The sequence below is a fragment of the Dipteris shenzhenensis genome, chromosome 5 (assembly GCF_047967505.1).
Source record: "Dipteris shenzhenensis isolate YYH24624 ecotype China chromosome 5, Dip_SZ_1.0, whole genome shotgun sequence".
NCBI classification, from domain to species: domain Eukaryota; kingdom Viridiplantae; phylum Streptophyta; class Polypodiopsida; order Gleicheniales; family Dipteridaceae; genus Dipteris; species Dipteris shenzhenensis.
The window spans coordinates 43,782,819-43,801,239 of NC_141600.1; the positions used below are offsets into that span (position 1 = coordinate 43,782,819).

Here is an 18,421-nt window from a genome sequence, read left to right on the forward strand (position 1 = left end):
AGAGGAAGACTATGTCTTCCATTCAAGGTGATTTGTTCTGGACTGGCTCTCTACGGGTGGCCAGCTCCCCTCATTCTTATGCTTCTAATGGGCAAGTAATGGTTGTAGGGTGCAGCAGAGTTTGTTTTGGAAAGATGCACAAGTGCCATGCTGAACGATGGCTCTGTTGTGCCTCTCACTCCAAGCTTCAGGGAAGAAATCATATTCAATATAAACGTTATGGCTAGCAGGAGTCTACGTGTTCTTGCCTGTGCATATAGAACGGGTTTAGGTGAGTTGGATGATTATACTGGGACAGAACACCCTCTACATCAGCTACTTCTGAACACGGAGAACTATGCCACTATTGAAAGCCAGTTGACATTCGTAGGCTTGGTGGGAATGCAGGTACCATTGTCTTTTGGTCCTTGAAGAAAAGTTATTCTTAGCAGCATTTGTGATCGAAGATGTCATTAATGGGTACGAAATTAACACACATGAAATTCTCTTGCAGGATCCTCCCAGGAAGGAAGCGAAGGCTGCTATTGACGATTGCAAACGTGCAGGTATTGGAGTAGTGGTGATTACAGGCGATAACAAGAAGACAGCTGAAGCAATATGTCGTGAGATAGGTATTTTCAGTCAGGATGAAGACTTGAGTTCGAAATCATATTCGGGGAGAGAGTTCATGAGATTCTCTCAGAATGAACGCCGCAATATCCTCCTTGGAAGGAAAAACAGAAGTTTTGTGTTTTCTCGAGCAGAGCCAATACATAAACAGGAGATTGTCCGGGTATTAAAAGGTGGTGGAGAGGTCGTTGCCATGACAGGGGATGGAGTAAACGATGCTCCTGCTCTGAAGCTAGCAGACATTGGTATAGCAATGGGTATTACTGGAACAGAGGTTCTCTCTCTCTCTCTCTCTCTCTCTCTCTCCGCTCCTAAAACAAAACCCAGTCTTCCCTTGCATCCCTTCTTTCTGAATGTGCACAGTGTGTGTGTTAATTTTAACGTGTCCTTCCATTTCAGCTTTGAGAGCATCAGTCTGTATTTTGTTTGTGGTAATCTCTGATTATTCTTGAAAATTTTACATGCACTAGGGTATTTTGTTTGGAACTATTCCTACTCTTTCTCACAAGCTTCTTCAGTGCACATTCATTCTTGTGTTAATCTTATGAAACATTGCTCCCAGGTTGCCAAGGAAGCTAGCGACATGATCCTGGCAGATGATAATTTCGCAACTATTGTGGTGGCAGTCAAGGAAGGCAGGGCCATCTATGATAACATGAAAGCTTTCATTCGCTATCTAATCTCATCCAACATTGGGGAAGTGGTTGCCATCTTCTCAACTGCACTGTTGGGCTTTCCTCAAGGTCTCATTCCCGTGCAGCTGTTGTGGGTGAATCTGGTGACTGATGGAGCTCCTGCTACAGCCCTTGGATTTAACCCTCCTGACAAGGACATTATGGAAAGAGCACCAAGGCCCCCAGATGAAGGACTTATTAGTGGGTGGACTCTTTTTCGGTTCATTGCAATAGGCACGTATGTTGGCCTGGCTACTGTCGGCATCTTTGTGCTATGGTACGTAAACAATGAGTCTTTCCTTGGGATTAATCTGTCGATGGATGGACATACAGCAGTCACTGTCCATCAGCTGAGTCATTGGGGAGAATGCTCTCGGTGGACAAATTTCCAGGTAAGCGAGTACTCTGCTGGTTCTCAGATTCTTTCATTCTCTGATCCCTGTAGCTACTTTAGCATTGGGAAGGTGAAGCCTTCAACACTGGCCATGTCAACATTGGTGGTGACAGAGATGTTTAATGCCTTGAATGCCCTCTCTGAACGGAATAGCTTACTAAAAGTGCCACCTTGGGTCAATCGGTGGCTGCTTCTTGCAATTGCAGTATCAATGGGATTGCACTTTTTAATTCTGTATACACCTTGGTTGGCTGATGCCTTTGGGGTTGTGCCTTTGAGCTACAATGAGTGGCTCCTAGTTTTGTTGTTTTCGTTTCCCGTAGTTCTCTTAGATGAAGGTCTCAAACTCTTGGGACGTTTGTCCTTCGCACCTCAATCCAAGCAAGAGGAGACGTCATAGCTAAAAGTCTCAATTTATGTGTAAAGGAAAATCAATTCGTTGTCCTTCTTTAATTTTTGGGTTGTTGGCATGGTGGACTGTCCTGTAAACCTTAAAAGTGAAATAGCATGAGTGTATAAATTCGATTGAATGGTGAGTGGAAAGAAAATATAATTAGCTAGGTCAAGTCGCTACATTGCCTTATTGTTGTATGCAGCCATCTATTTGCTACACACTCGTCATGCTTTTTTCTTGATCTAAATAAATCTCCCTCCCCTTGAGAAGAAGAGATTATTTCATGGGTTGAAGTGAAAAAGCCCACCACAATCGCTTCGTAGTTGCGAATTGCCGTTACTTTGAAACATAAGGATTGACCTTTATGCACATGACATGTGAAAGGTTTGAGATGGGGTTTAAAACACCTAGGAAATGCAATTGGTTGACTTGGTTTATTTAAAACAAGAGTGGTATTCCCATGGGAGAACATTGTCGTCTTCATGATAAGGATGAATGTTGGAGAGGGGTAATAGCATCATCTATCTCAATCTCCTTTGCATTACAATATTGTACATGTAAATCTGACATATTAATAAAGAGTGATTTTGAAGGTGCACTTAGTGTCTAACTAGCTAGATGTCGATGGTGCTCTTTATCTTGTCACATGACTCGAAGAAATGCTACTGTACATTGTTTTTTCTAATGCACTTGTGTCAAAAAATATTTCTTTGTAGACCTTGGTTGGTGGAGGAGGTTTCATATGCTACAATGGAAGCCAAACTAGGTCCATACCCTAAATAAAGAGCTATGAAAGGGATACCTACAAACAAACTATGCATGCCTTTGCAATGAGGGGTCCAAGATCCTCCCCTTCGTGGAATGCATTATTTAAAGAAATACTGTAAATGTCTCATACCATTGCATGCAGACTACAAGTAATTGTGAAGCATTGATAGGAAGAAATGCAATGTATTTGGAGTTCAAAGTTTATAAGCTCTTGCCAATTAGAATATCGCATACAATGGAGACAATGAGGATGATTGAATTTAGTATATTAAGTCTATGAAGAGGTAGGTATCCTATGTTATAAACATTCCTTAAAGTAAGCTCAGTTGATATTTGTGGCTAGGGTGAGCCTACCTAAGTAGATTGGATGTGCTCCAAACATCAAACTCCTTGAATACTCTCGTCAACAAGAGGAGCTAGTCTAGTTTTGACATTTCCATGCCATATGGTTTCCAAGACTTGGAGATTGAGGGCCAACTCACTAGTGTTCTTTATTCAAATATTCACGTTATTAGGTAGTAGGGTGGTACCATCATTTAACTCCATATGGAATGCAAATGAGCCTAAAAGTTCACACCTAAGCATGTGATCGATCACAAAACCAACCAACTTATGCCCATTGCTTGAACTCTTCCACTCTAGAGTGATCAAATTAACTCTACTTAGCCTCCAATTGATGATGAGATGTTACTTTATTAAAGAGAGGACCGTCAGACTTGAATTTTTTTGGGATAAAGGTCTTTCCCCCATGTTTCCCTACATGGCTTATCTACGCAAAAACGAGATCAAAATTTTCATAAAGCAATGATATGATCCACATTTGTTGCACTAAATTATAGGCTATGTAGATTAGTTCTATAGCTTTAAACAAAATGGTTGTAACAAGAATGACTTGATGCAATTGTTGTCATTTGAAATTTCAATTTGTTGAGCTTGGATGGCTCACAACAAAAATTTGTACGACTCAATTCTCACAATGGTTGTGATTCAAATGTTAACAACTTCCAATTATTAATAGATTAGATACCAAGTTGTGTAGGAAGAAGCCCCATTGTGCAAGATGTATAATAAATGTGCAAAGCATAATATAATTGTTGGATTACTATGTTGGAAGGACAATTTTTTGACAATATGTAGGGGAAGAGAGCCTATGGATAAATTTCTTATCAAATGTCCTTGGGAGCGTGACATGCATGTTACAATATATTAGAGATTTAAAGAAGCCTTTCTTGAATATTGCTACAGACAAAGCTTGTCTTTGAGACATAGAGAATGCTCAATACAAGTTCCTAGAAAACCTAAACACAGTCAAGCAATATTATTGTAATTGAGGTTTCAAAATTGAACAATATAGCAATGTGCAATTTGCAAATCAAAATCAAAAGCCAATTGATCAAGGAAACAACTTAGAGAATGAGAATTTGATTTAAAAAGTAGGTTGAAAATCATCAATTTGTAACTGATGGGGAGTTTAACATAAGTTTTAATTTAAAGTAAAAGGGTCCATTCTATTTTTCCCAAATGATGATAATCACCATTTTTTAGCATAACATTATTTGTACACACATATATACCATAGGTGCATGTATGTAGAAAAAACCTATGGCCCATAGAGCCACATTCTCCCATCATGGTCTCATCATGAAAGAGATAATGACATTTGAACTTGCCAACTTCTCACAAAGTAAGGATTTGGTGAGCAAGTTTGTTGCTTCATACTTGGAGAAACTAATTTTCACAAAAGCTCACTGTATCTCCATCTTGGATACACGAAGGTCTTACAAAATCCACCTTAGCCCTAGGGCTTCAAAAGTCCACCTAGGAAGAGATACTTATTTTTTTAGTGAAATCCTAGGAAGAGAGAGACACACAACCTCTAATGTACATAGCGTCACACTGATCTACTTCTTGCTGGACTATGAAAAATAGTGAGAATTTTAGCATGAATGTGTATTATGAAGCTCACTTGCACTTGGGGAAGCCTTGCCCCTTGCATCACAAAACTCAATATGGTTTGTGTTTGAGAGTTTCTATCCTTGAGGTACGATGAGAGTCCACAAAAAATAACCTCATTATGTTCAACCCTATATCTACGTAGGGGCATGTCTTTCTCACTGTAATGCAAGGAGATCCTGTCTTCTCTGTAATCTATACTATGTATAATGTTGTTTTTAGTATAGAACTTGATGCTCTCTCTCTACACGTGTCGCCTTCAAAAAGCTCCCAAAAATGAGGTTTAAAATTTAAAAAAAAATTGCAAGTTGCTTACATGTATCACCTTTAGAAAGCTTCAAAAAATGAGGTTTTAAAAAAATAAAAAAAATTCCAAGTTACTTGGAGAGGAGAATCAGTGTTCGACTGCCATGTAGATATTTGTGTTTGCTCAAGGACTAGAGTATAGAAGAAGGCCACACACACCTTCCATGTGGTTGCATGCTGCCAACCAAACTTGAATCGCCACATGCATCTTTAGGGATTGAATCGCATACCACTTCCATCACATTCAAGAGCAAGAGCCTTGAGCATTAGGCTAACAAGCCAGTAGTGATACCCTCCACATCCTTCACCACTTGCCAGGAACCCCATTTGCCACTAGGTACGGTCATGTTGTGCCACAGCAACACACGAGTCCCCTACTAGTACTCGTAAGTGTAATAGTCTAAGTTTTTAACACAATCTCAACTACCTTCTCACTATTTTCCATATCATAATCTTGTAGTGCCTCAAAAGCATTTGAAGTCCCTATTCCACCGCCCTGTTGGTGTCCTTGTTCTTACCTCTTATTTTTATCCTAATTCCATTACCCTCTTTTTGTCTTTTGAGAAGTGTCGTTGGCATTTAGAGGCTCAATTTCCTTCGAGTTGTATTATTTGCCAGTGTGTAGACTTTTCCACCACCTTTACCATGAAATCTACACTCCTTTTAAGTCGTTATCCACGGATCTTAACTCTTGCTACCCTCTCTTTGAAGTAGACTTGTTCTTGTGTGCTATTTTGACTGATATTGGATATATCAATTCAACTCGTGGTACTTCCTTCTTAAGACATATGATTATGTCGTTTATGTCTTTCTGCTCCTCATCATAAAGGCATCCATCTTTTAGTCCCCCAATGTGCAACATAATCTTATGGTGTGCTCTAGCTTCCTGATCTTACTTCCATATAAAGATCCACTTTGTTGACTTTGTTGCTGGCATTAGTAACCATTTCTTACGTGATTGAGCTCACTTGATTGGTTTAACCATGGAGACAAGTGTCTGTGTTAGTGGAGATGCATTACATTTGTGTATGACCTCTGCAATAATTCCCTGCTTTCCATTACTGTCCATATCCTACACTTTCCTCCTAAGGGCTGCAAGCTGGAGCGAGGGGGGGGGGGAGAGAGAGATAGAGAGAGAGAGAGAGAGAGAGAGAGGTAGTACAATTCAAGGTATGGTCACATGCCAAGGAAGAGAAGTATAAGATAATTTAGAAGAAGGCAATTTAGAAGAATGCACATGTGATGTGTTAGAGCAGCCAAAAGTAAAATGCCATTGGCTATGGATGGGCCTATAAGGCCAAGCTGAAGGTTAATGGTGTGGTGGATAGATGCAAGACAAAAGGTTGGTTGCAGAAGGGTATGCACAACAAGAATCCATCAAGCATGATGAGATGTTTTCACCAATCAAATAGATGAACACCATCAAATAAATATTATTCTCCATTTAGGGATGCCAATTTGATGCTAATTTGATGTCAATAGACGAACACCATCCATTCACCAACTTATGCCTAAAGCAAAGGTTAATCGGTTTAACAATGATCCTTAACACCAAAATATAATAGTAAGGGTAAGATATACTATTATGCAATAAATGTTATTGGACATTTTAGCATAGGCAAGATGATATTATTTGTAACTAAAGTAGCACCAAAACTATTAGTAGGGGTAAGACATACTATTATGCAATAAATCTTTTTGGACATTTTAGCATAGGCAAGATGAGAATATTTCTAACTAAAGTATCTCATATAAAGTTCCACAAAACCTTGAGTCAATGGAGAAATTGTAACTAAAATATTTGAAATAAATTTCCACAACCTTGAGTCGATGGGAAAAAAGTTTCATATAATGCTTACATTAAGCTCTTTCAAAAGTTCCCTTACTGAAAGGTACTTTTAAAACCATAATTCCACTTATAATGTGGAGATTTTGTAACAAAAGTGGCATAGCAAAAAAATGTTGTGACTTGCAAGTGAATTTTACGCAAGGCAGCCTAGAGAAAGGAAAGTGGAGAGCGAGGTGAGGATGGAAAATTCCATTGAACTCTAGTCATGAAGGAACATAGATTTTACAAGTCGTTGGACATTAGACCCAAGTGTTTTGTGAAGGCTCATATGAGTGTGTGTGTGTGTGTGTGTGAGAGAGAGAGAGAGAGAGAGAGAGAGAGAGGTTGGGGGGGCATGGTGACAGGAAGTCGAAGGTGATGAGACGATCGGGGGCAAGGGGAGGAGGGGACCCATGGATGAGGTGCCAATCAACTGCATGCATGGTGAGAGAGAGAGAGAGAGAGAGAGAGAGAGAGAGAGAGAGAGAGAGAGAGAGAGGCATGGTTAGAGGAAGTCGAAGGCGATACGACGATCGGGGGCGAGGGAGGAGGGGGACCCAGGGACGAGTTGCCAACCACGGGCATGGTCTTGGCAGAAGCGGAGGTGGGTTTTGATCCACTGTTTGTGGGGTAGGGTGAGGTTAGCAGAGGCACGAGTACCACTACTACCAGAGAGGCAAGAGGGACGTTGAGGGTAGTGGGTGCATGGCTCAACAGATTGACCCAGGACGCAAGCCTCATGCAACTCTTGAGTATCGTCAACGTTGGAAGGCTTTCTCAAACTCAAAATGAATGGACGTAGATTTCCTATCGCATGCGCTACGTACCCAAACGTAGAAAACGCACTCGTTGCTACTTCGTCACTGTAACTCAATAACCAGATCTCCACCATCGCCATCTGCGCTTGATTGAACCCCTTGTTCTCAAATCCTTGCTGTGATACCGTATGTATCCTCACCATCCCCCCCCCCTCCGCCCCATGCTCGCTGTATTCCTCCCTCACCACCTCTGCATATTTTCCCTGTAGCGACGCCATCAGTACCACCACTTCTGTCTCCCCCCCCCCAGCCTTTGCCTTCCTTCTGTATAGATCCGATAGCTCCGTCGTATTCTCCGTCGGCCTCGCCTTGGGTAGTAGCTTCTTCCCCACCAGACACTCCATTATCCTTTCCTGCGCTTCCGGGTCGAATGCTGCCAGATTCGGGCGCCCGTGTAGCCTCACCTGCACCCCCAGTCGTGACTTCGCGCAGGAGAGGTAGCTCCAGTACTGTCTCAGGATTATGGCCCACGTATCGTTGGCAGGGAGGAGCAGGAGTCGGCTGATGAATGTGAAAATGTGCTCGACATGGTTCTGGAAGAGTGGGTGTATGCGGTTCCAAAACGACGGTACCAGGAGGAAATTGGGGATGAAATACTGGTTGCTTGTCCAGGCAACCCACCTCACTTTCGAGAGCGACGAATATGGCCCTTCGCAAAAGATCTGCTGGTCCTCTCCGTTCAGCGTGTGCTGTAGATTCAAACTCACAACACTTGAATTGAAATTGCTTCTCACGAAGGGACCGAGCGCCGGACTTCTCTGAAGCTCTTCGTATGGGAAGTCGTCTGGAAGAACCCAACTGGATTCGGGGAAGGGCTCACAGAGCAGCTTTGCCAGATTCTTCCTGCTGTCAATCAACAGAACTCGACCTGTTGCTAGCGCATATGTGAAAGCCGAAGTCAGCGATAGAACCCCGTTTCCCAGACCCTCCCTTCCCTCCATGTAGACTAGATACTTGCAGCCTTCAACGTCCTCCGTTTTCAAGAAAAATTCAGTCCAGTTCTTCCGAGAGCATGCTTTGTGAAGTTGCCCATACTTACGCCATTCTTCTTCGAGAGCAGCAGGAATTGGCTCCATCTTAGAGGGCCGCCTGTAAAGATACTGTTGAGTCCTACTAAGACAGCTAGGGTCATCCCGCACACGGACTTGTGGACTGTAGTTTTGTGCGGCGAAGACGGCCGCAACAGAGCCGCCGATCTTCGTCCAGAGAGCTTCAAGCACTTCGTCCGTGACTAGAATCGAAAATGCAGAGATCAGTAACAGAAAACCCATGCATACTGTAATGAGCAACACGGACCGTCCCTCCAACACTAATAAACGCTTTGACATTTGGAAGGACATTAAGCTGCAACTGAATCAATCTTGCGAAGCATGCTCCTTGCGAGACAGATCTAGAAGAGAAGGCTCTAAGGGCACTAAAATGGGCAAGATGTTGATGCTGCAATACGAGGGCGACGGAGGAGTACTGAGGTGCTGGGATTTGAGCGAGGAAGAAGACTGGTGCTGCAAAATCGATCAAGCGAATGTGAGGTGTGGTGCTGCAAGTCGATCAGCCAAATTGAAGTGGCAAAGAAGAAGAGGCTAGGGAGGAGAACCAGGTGGAAAATGGACTGATTGATGAGGGAAAGCAGCTCACGATGTCAGCATGAGGGAAAGCATGAGGGCAGGGCTCACGATTTCAGCACCCTACATTGTGCAATTACGCACGTCCTGCCCACGACCCCATTACCATCCACCCAGTCGAATCTCTCAACATTTTCTTTACGGTAGGCAGCCTTAAGAGGTGTTTGGTTTCTTGAGCCCTCGTTCATCCATGTGGTTTCATCTACACCGTTGATGTTAATCTTGCTTTTCAAGATGAAACTATATATATATATATTTGAAAGCTTCATAGCGTATCTCTCACGTATTAAACTTAAATAGTCCAACGTACAGATTTATAACGCTTCTTTTTATTATGGATGCCTTCTCCTTCCTATATGTCCCATCTCCCTCGAGTATACAATACTCAAAGCACGACATCTGAAACAAAGCACTACGTATTATCTGATTCCAGGGAGCTTTTTGGAGTAAGCTAGGTGAGTCCTCTATGGCTGCACCTCTTTCCTTAGCTGCATTAAGCTTAGATTCTCCTTGTTTAAACGTTAGTTTTTGTGGATCCTCCCTGTTTAAACGTTGGTTTTTGTTAGATTTCCCTCGATACTCGCTGTAGGAGCTGGCTACTCGTTCCCTCGATACTCGATGTAGGAGCTGGTTGCTCTCTCACATCTATGCAATACTGTCTGGCAGCCGCTGTACAACATAAAAATCAGGCCAAGCGAACTCCTAACGCCCCTCGTGAGATAAACTCTCACTACTGCGCCATTTTGTTGTGGCTCAATCCACTCCCCTCTGCTTTGCCTTTTCTTGGATCTTTGTCTTCTTCGTCCTCATCCTTGCTTCCCTCTTCTCCCTCGCCCTTGTCGCTTGCCCCCTTTGCGACCTTGCCCATAGCCTTCCCTTCGATGCTTTCGTTCAACTCTCTCTGAGCCAGCCGAGGGAGTTTTGAGCATAAGCCAAAATTGGTTGCTACAGAAGGAGTGGGGGGAGCCATGGAAACACATTTCTCCTCTAATCTGGTAAGAACCCATGGTTCCTTTGGTAGCATCACCTTGCCATTTGTTTTGTCATTAGCCACACGAACTCCTCTTTAAAACCATATTTTTCAAGGCATGATGATATTTAAACATGACTCTATCATCAATCACATGCCTCCATAGACATTTGCTAATTCTTAAATATATGCATCAGATAAAAAAGATACAGGTGCTACTTGTTTAGTATTTCATCTTGGAATGGCAAAGGAAAATTATCCCTCTTAGTGCATGCATTCGAAGGACGAAAGTCCACACAAACCCGCCACTTATTTCCTTTCTTTGGTGTGACAACTACAGGAAATCAATTTCGAATCATCAACAGCATCAAAGTTTCCTATATAGGTAATTAGCAACAATGTATCTTTTCTATGTGGTGATTTCAATTACCTACATAGAAATGAGTTGTTTATGCAAGAAAGAATATTGGTTTATCCATGTAGAAAAAAGTTTTTATATTAAAAATGAGCATATATATAACAAGCTTGTTTAATTGTAATTTTAATAAGATACTCTACAGGCTAATTATAATTTTTCTAATTTTAAAACTCTCCTATCATCCAAAAATTTCAAATGAATGTGAAATGAAGTTTTATCTATTCTAAGTGCAATATATAATAGTATATCTATTTGTAAGTGCAAGATACAATCTTGTCAATGTGAATTGTCAAATATGTAAATAATAAAAAAATGGTATGTAATATCAAATTGATGTTTCGAATACAAGTGTCGATTAAAAGTAAATGCACAATGTGGAATAGATGAAAGTCTCAATTGTCTAAGGTTTTCAAAGAAAAAGGTTGCCAATAAAGGGTAAATAATTCCTTGAGCCATGATAAAGCACAATGTGTCATGTCAAATGAAATGTTTTGGTGTAAAAATAAGTTATCTAATGTTAATCCGAATGATACTCAAAATAAATTCTCTCGAGCATCAGATAAATATATTTTTCTAATAGATTTATTAAGTCGATTAAATTAATTGTGAATGAGATGTTGATATCCTCTAGTGCACAAAATTTCAATTAGGTTTGTAAACTTTTATGACGTGATGTCAATCCATCTTCATTCTATTGATTTTTTGATACCCTGAACTTCCATGTACATTTGAAAATAAATATGACAAAAAAAACCTTTAGGTTGCTTGCTATATTATCCATACAAAAGGCATTCATCTAATCGATAAATAGTTTGCTTCTCTCCAAATGTTTTCCCTTACATTTTTGTATTTTGCTCATACACATTATCTATTAAGTTAGTATTATGTTATGGTGTTAATGTGTAGTCACTCCATGAATGTTTTGATACCCTTCATCCATGTACATTTAAAAAGAATCCAAAATAAACCTCTATGTTTCTTGCTATATTGTCAATCCAAAAGGAAGCCATCTAACAATAACATAATTTTCTTGGGTCCATGCGAGTGAAGTGATGGAATTGGCCTGAGTAGTGCACATGTGCCACCTGTCCCTATGTGGTGCTAGGGAGTAGAGGCTCCCTGAAAAGGTGGAGAAGCAACAGCTGTCGAGTATGCAAAACCAATGTGTGCTATGTGGTGAGGATGGAAGTACTTCGAAAGAGTTGGAGAGCAGTGCTACAAAAGATGTGATCTCTACCGGTGGGGCTTTGGGCCAACAGCTCGAGGAGGATAGAGAATTGATTTCTTACATGGAAGGACTGGCAAAAAATCTCCAAACAGGCTTCACTCCGTTGAATTTGGAAGAAGCCAAAGAGATCCTACAAGAAAGGTTGCTCGGCACGCCATGGAAGTTGCCACCAAAGGGTGGTACAAAGCAAGTCAGAAGCATGTTGCACATTGTGAGTTTTAGGTTGAAGACATCAGGCCTGAGCTCGAGCGGTTGGCAAGAGGAAGTGCATACTTCTTCTTTAGAGGTAGGCTACTAACTTTGGAGGAGCTCCAATAGTTCTTGGTTTTTGAATGTGATATTCCATCCTTGGCCTATATGGCAAAATTAATTGGTAAAGGCTTTTTTATTGTGTGATTTGTTTCGGAATCTCTTTGCAACAATACTTTGGGTAGGTCCTTTATGTTTACCGGTGGTTCCATGCTTGTTATCCCTTGGAGTGCGACCTTCTTTGTGGATGAATTTCTATACCACAACTGTCCAGTGTGGGTGGATTTTGTGAATCCCGCCTTGGTTGGGGTGAGTCCTTCGATAAGATTGCTACAACATTGGGGAAAGTGCTGCTTATTCCTCGGACTGCACATTCTCCTTTTGGTCGTAAGAGGGCCTAGATCCTATGGGATCATGCCCAGCTAGTTTTGGATTTTATTGAGGTTAAACACCCAAGTAGGCTTTTGTTTTCTCAACAAGTCAAATTTGTGCTATTCTCGGATCCTACTTCATTTGTAAGTAGACAAGTCATTTTGCCAAGGAGTGTCTGGAGAGGCCAACTAGCATGGCCCTCGCGTAAGCGGACAAGGTCTCTTCACCATCAGATTCATGCAAGAGGGTGCACCAATCCAATCTGCTTCTAATCATAGGCTTGGGTTTGAATTCTTTGCTAATTGTCCACATCGGGGTAAGGGTGGCACGACAACCTTGTTGCAGAGTGGCCTCAACCCCAAGGAATCTATAGAGATAACAAAGACTTAATTGTTGCAATTGTTGCATGTAGGAATGGCTTTGTGTTTAGGGTTGCTTCAGTGTATAGACTGAATTCTATGCAAGATAGGATCAATTGTTAGGAATGCTTGGAGGATTGCATGGTACTTGATTCACTGGATAGTTGAGTGGGATTGGAACTTCACAACCAATGAGCTAGATCGGTCTCACCCAACTTCTTCTATCTCAAGTCTAAAAAAGGATGCATGGGAGCAGTTGGTGATGAGTAAAGGCTTAGTGGATTAGATCCTGTGAATCTAAATGACTTATTGTGGTCTAACCACAGAAACATGAAGAGTACAGGAGGGCTGCTAAACTATATCGATTCTACACTTAGGAAGAGGGGTGGTGGCTAAGAGGCCCCATGCATGGTGAAACCATTCTTGACTCGGGTCTATCTAATCATGTGCTAGGGGTCTGGACATTTGGTACCCTGTTGGTGGTAGGGAGATAGTTGGATATCCCCTACACCAGTAAGAAGAGACTTTTAGAATCCCAAAGATTTTATAAACGAGATGAGGAAGTTATGGGTTGAGCATGGATTTGCCTTTTTTGACCCATGTAAGGAATGGGACACCGCCTCTGGTAATGATATCAATGGGATCCCTTACCTTGTGAATGGGTTCATGGGTTTTAGACAGCCGTGGTCAAGAAGGTGGGATGAGATGGAGCTAAGATGAGCATTGGCTAGTCCAAAATATTATAGAGTGTATTCACATATGCTTTGCAAAAGATTAAGGTCCTTGATAGGACATGGGGATCTCCTTTTTGGGTGCTTCATCCAAATACTTTGGGCCTTACATTATATAGAATGCTTAAGGGCCATTAGCATGGTGTTGTTGATCGATCTTGAATAGCTAGTCTTGTATAAGGGCTTTACACTCATCGTCTTGAACTCTCCTTGTGTGGATGGGAGTATTGTGGCATCCTCCTAGGAATTAGGGTCTCTACTTGCATGTCGTTGCATCCTCCTAGGAGTTAGGATCTCTACTTGCATCCTCCTAGGAATTAGGGTCTCTACTTGCATGTCGTTGGTCTTGGCATTGAAGTCCCATATGAGAAGGACCTTTCCTATCGACATATACCTATAGATGTCCTTGTAGAGTGGTAAGGAAGGTAAGACACGTCCCCTCATCTCAGATATCATCCCTACCTTGCCTGCCCTCTTGGTACCATAGTTGAGAGCAATCTTTGTTGGCAAGTAGCAAAAGAATATCTTCCCCTCAAAGTTAGTGTTGGTATTAGTTTTAGTGGTAGTGGTAGTGGTAGTTAGTGTTAGTATTAGTGTCTATGTTAAGGGCACTCCTCTTGCATAGTTACTTATAATCCTCTCTTCTGTAGTAAAGATGAATGATCCTCTCCCATGCATAAAGATTATGATCGCCCTCCTAAGAGGGCCATATACAATTTTGTATCCGATATTATTATGGGGTTTAAACATTAAATCGAACTCCACATAACATTTTGTAAAGAGGTCAAGTTTAACAACTAAGATGTAAAGGAGAATTTCTCTTAATTGGAAATCTTATAATAATAAAACTAAGTTTTATTAGAAGTAAGGAGGAAATTATGGAGACTAAGCCAATTGAAAAAGGGCTTATAGCCTATCGGGGCTATGCTACTAAATAGCGCGGGGTGGGGTGGGGGGGGGGGGACTCAAGACAACCTAAAGTAGAACATTGCAGCCATCAACCGGAGTTTGCCACCTAGACGTTCAAAATGATGCATGAGCTTTTCAACCATCGTTAGGCAATTCACCAAACCCATTGTGGAGGCAATTACCCATTAAGAACACAAGAGGTCCTAAGACAAGAGGGGGGAGGGGGAAAGGGGGGGGTCAGGTTTGTTGTGGTTGGGGGTTGGTTTGGGGGGGGGGTTTGGGTTTGGTTTGATGCTTGTGGGGGGAAACACTAGCTCTTTCACCATCAACTACTAGCCAATGCCATTTTGTAATTACAGACTTCACATTGTTGTAGACATATCTCGGCCAGAGCACAGACATTTCATTGCAACCTGCACAGACATACCCTACGAACCCGACGAGCCCTCTTCTCACTTCATTGTAGACATATCCCCGCCCTCTATTAATTCACACTTCGTTTGCAGTACGTACTGTGTAGTGCTGACCCTAGCTAGCCAAACTGTAAATATATATATCTGTGTTTATATCTATGCATAAGAATGCATAGGCTTATATAGGCATGTTACATGTACATAGAATAGCATAAATACATGCCTATCTATATAATTTATTCTTATGGTTATGCTGTGTTTATGGTTATCATCTTTATGGTCATGCTTTATGTTTTGTCGATATGCTCCAATATGATATGTCTTCCGGCTCTTTATCCATGCCATGTTATGATGCTTATGGTTATGCTAAATGTTTATCCATGCTATGTCTCTATGCTTATGGTTATGCTATGGTATGTCTCTATGCTATTTATTCATGCCATGTCTCTATGCTTATGGTCATGCTATTTGTTTATCCATGCTAATGGTTGTGCTATTTATCCATGCCATGTCTCTATGCTTATGGCTATGCTATGGTATGTCTCTATGCTGTGTATGTATTTATGCTATGCCTATATATGTATGGTTATACTATACTATGTTATGCTATGCTATGTATGCTATGCTTATGCTTATGCTTATGGTTATGCTATGTTATGCTATCCTATGTATGCTATGCTTATGGTTATGGTTATGGTTATGCTATGTGTTTATCCATGTGCTATGTCTTTATGCTTATGCTTTGTTGAATGTCACTATGCCTATATCATCCATAGAAGGTGTTGATGCCTACGTATATATCATGTGCACATGCTATAAGCTAAATCCTACCTTAATGCACCGAGAGTTAAATATGAATCATGAAAACAAATAAGTGGAATCCTCAGGTTCATTTGCATAATGAATATGAATAGAATGTCCACCACTACGATTTCCACTTCCTAGGAAATTCCTTTGATTGTTGCTGGATTGATCGATTTGGTTGTATTGCTTCTTGCAGCAATCTCTTTTATAGTGCCCAAACTTATGACAGTATTTGCACTGGATGTTTGACACGTTGGTGGATGCATTGCTGCCTCATCCTTGGAATCTTGATTGATTGGAATGATTTCCTCTTTGTTGATGCTGATGTTGCTAAGGATGATGCTGATCTTATTCTGGCTTTGATGCTGATTTTGTCGTTGATGATGACCACTTCGCTGGAAAGATCTACCTCTGCCTCTACCTTTGCCTCTGCTTCTTGCCTCTGCTTCTGCTTCTATCTAAAGCTATGAATGATTGATCATTGGAATGACCTTTGCGTGTGTGAATGGCTTGAGTCTTGAGTCCTTCACCAAGTAAAATTGTCTGGAGCTCTTCTAGTGTCGAAATATGCCCTTGGATGGAAATACTCTAGACTACTCGTATCCCTCTCCTAGTCCATTCAAGATGATTTGAACAATTTCTTCTTCTTTCCTACTGCTATGAGTTGATTGTTGTAATCCTTGATCCTGAGTATGTAACCATGAGGTCGGTTTCATTGTTGTTGCAAAAACTTTGCTTGATTTAATGGATGATTTTTTCAAGTTAGTTTCGTTAAGATGCTAAACTTTTATATTAGCGTCGAAAGTTTGGATGCCCTAATAAAAATAAATGTTTGAAACATTTGCCAGGATTTGAAACTTTTATGCAAGAAAATTTAAAGTTTCACCCCAGGATTTACATTTTTTTGTTCAAAATTCAAAAGAAAATATATGAAAATGTACTACATTCGACCAGTATTGTGAAACTAAAAAAATGATCTTGATAACTTTAGCCAAGATTTTATATTAATATATAAGCATAGCTTCGATAAAAACATCCCTATAAATGATGCTAGGAATAGCCAAGAGGCTTTACAAGGCTTGAATAAAGTGCACAATGCCGAAAAATAGCCAAGTAGGCTTTATAATGATGGCATGTGTGTGTGAAATCAACTCATGTGCTATCTACCCACTGAACAATCGGTCAATGTCTCTGAACACTTTAAAGTCTGCTCACTAAACTATGGAATGTCAGGTTTCAGGTTATGTGACGATGTGAAACTGCATGTGAGCATTGGGCAGTGACTTCGAATAGAGGCCAAAAGTTTGACTTTGGTCTTCATTGTTGTTTGCACAAGTTTGAATACAAGCTCCCTCTTCTCTTCCAAGAGAGTGTTTTGGGTGTTCTCTTGTTTCCATTGTAGTGCCTATCCTATCCCCCTTCACTCCTTTCTCCTTCTTCCCTTCCTCCTCCTCCCTTCTCCCTCCTTCTCCCTCTCCCTCCCCTCTTCCCCTTCCCTCTTTCTCGTGTGAAACCACATTGCAACAATCTGGAGCCCGCTTGAGTGACACTTGCACACAACTCATGCTATGCATTGCTCCCACAAGGAGTACGCGAGAGTGGAAGCTCCATCGACATATCTTCAACTACCCCATGACATGTGAGTCACTGTTGAGACCACACTACATTTTTAGCACCGTTCCCAGCGGGGAGAAAAGGTATGCTTTTGCATTCGCTCTTGTCTCCCTTCATTATATTCCCATTGCACAAGTTTTCAAGCTTAACTTGGAGCTTGTTACTGGAGTTGTAGGAGAGAAGAGAGGTGGAGAGAGAGAGAGAGAGAGAGAGAGAGAGAGAGAGAGAGGATGGAAATTTATTTTTCATGTAGGAATGCCATTTTTGAGCTTGGGAAGCTTGTTTTGGTTTCTTTTTGGTGTTTCAAGTTGATAGGAACATAGTAGGCTTGATTGCTAAGGTGTTTGTGTAGTCTAATCACCTCAAAAAACAACAAAAGTAAGGAGTTTTCAAGTTTTGAAGTAGTTTCATGTTCTAGAACTTCCTTTTTCTGAGTTTTTGCATTTTGACTTCCAAAAAGTGTTTGTTCTCAAGTTTTTTTCATTGAATAGGTAGATTAGGTAGTGTAACCCCACCCCATTGCAAAAAAACATGAACACAAATTGCAAAATCCTCAAAAATCACCCAATCTCAGTCGATGCAATTGTGTCTAACTATCCTGTCGAGTCGACATTGTAGCGTACCACACCGACCAGATTCCTCGTGGATAGATGTGTTAGCCAAATCTCGCTGGTCAAACATTGTTGACCCAGTGGTGTAACACTTCCCCATCGACCTAACCCCTGACCATGGTTCACCTCGTTGCTCGAAGTTAATGCTTGTCAGAGTTACTTCTGCACCGATCTGACAAGTCGTTGATCGGTGTTGTAGTGGTTCCCCATCGACCGTCGTGCTACTATTTTACTATCTCACCACCGGCACGGTGAAACTACCCCTCTGATCATAGTCGTAATCATTCCCCCTGTTGGGATATATCAAGGTGTATGCCTTAGGCACACCTTGGTTTCTATGTGTGAGTGCTAGAGGCACAGTTAGGTGCCCATAAGCA

At 41.2% G+C, this 18,421-nt stretch overlaps 2 protein-coding genes across 2 annotated transcripts in view; one reads left to right on the forward strand and one right to left on the reverse strand.

Annotated features, from left to right (window-relative positions):
* The window catches only part of LOC147902066 (calcium-transporting ATPase, endoplasmic reticulum-type-like), a 56,517-nt gene extending 54,316 nt beyond the window's left edge, over nt 1-2,201 (forward strand). Inside the window, exons 7-9 of the mRNA XM_087374662.1 lie at nt 109-387; nt 494-883; nt 1,172-2,201. Coding sequence (XP_087230788.1) covers nt 109-387; nt 494-883; nt 1,172-2,077 — 1,575 coding nt within the window. The 3' untranslated portion in view covers nt 2,078-2,201. The remainder of the gene's footprint in view (nt 1-108; nt 388-493; nt 884-1,171) is intronic.
* Nucleotides 2,202-7,402: 5,201 nt separating this feature from the next.
* On the reverse strand, nt 7,403-9,452 carry LOC147902067 (putative fucosyltransferase 8). Its single transcript, XM_087375039.1, has one exon. The coding sequence runs from the start codon at nt 9,082-9,084 to the stop codon at nt 7,432-7,434; it is 1,653 nt and encodes a 550-aa protein (XP_087231165.1). The 5' UTR covers nt 9,085-9,452; the 3' UTR covers nt 7,403-7,431.
* Between the last annotated feature and the right edge of the window lie 8,969 nt (nt 9,453-18,421).

Excerpts from the sequence above, each read along its gene's own strand:
- LOC147902067 (XM_087375039.1), bottom strand. The coding sequence starts at position 9,084 with ATGTCCTTCCAAATGTCAAAGCGTTTATTAGTGTTGGAGGGACGGTCC.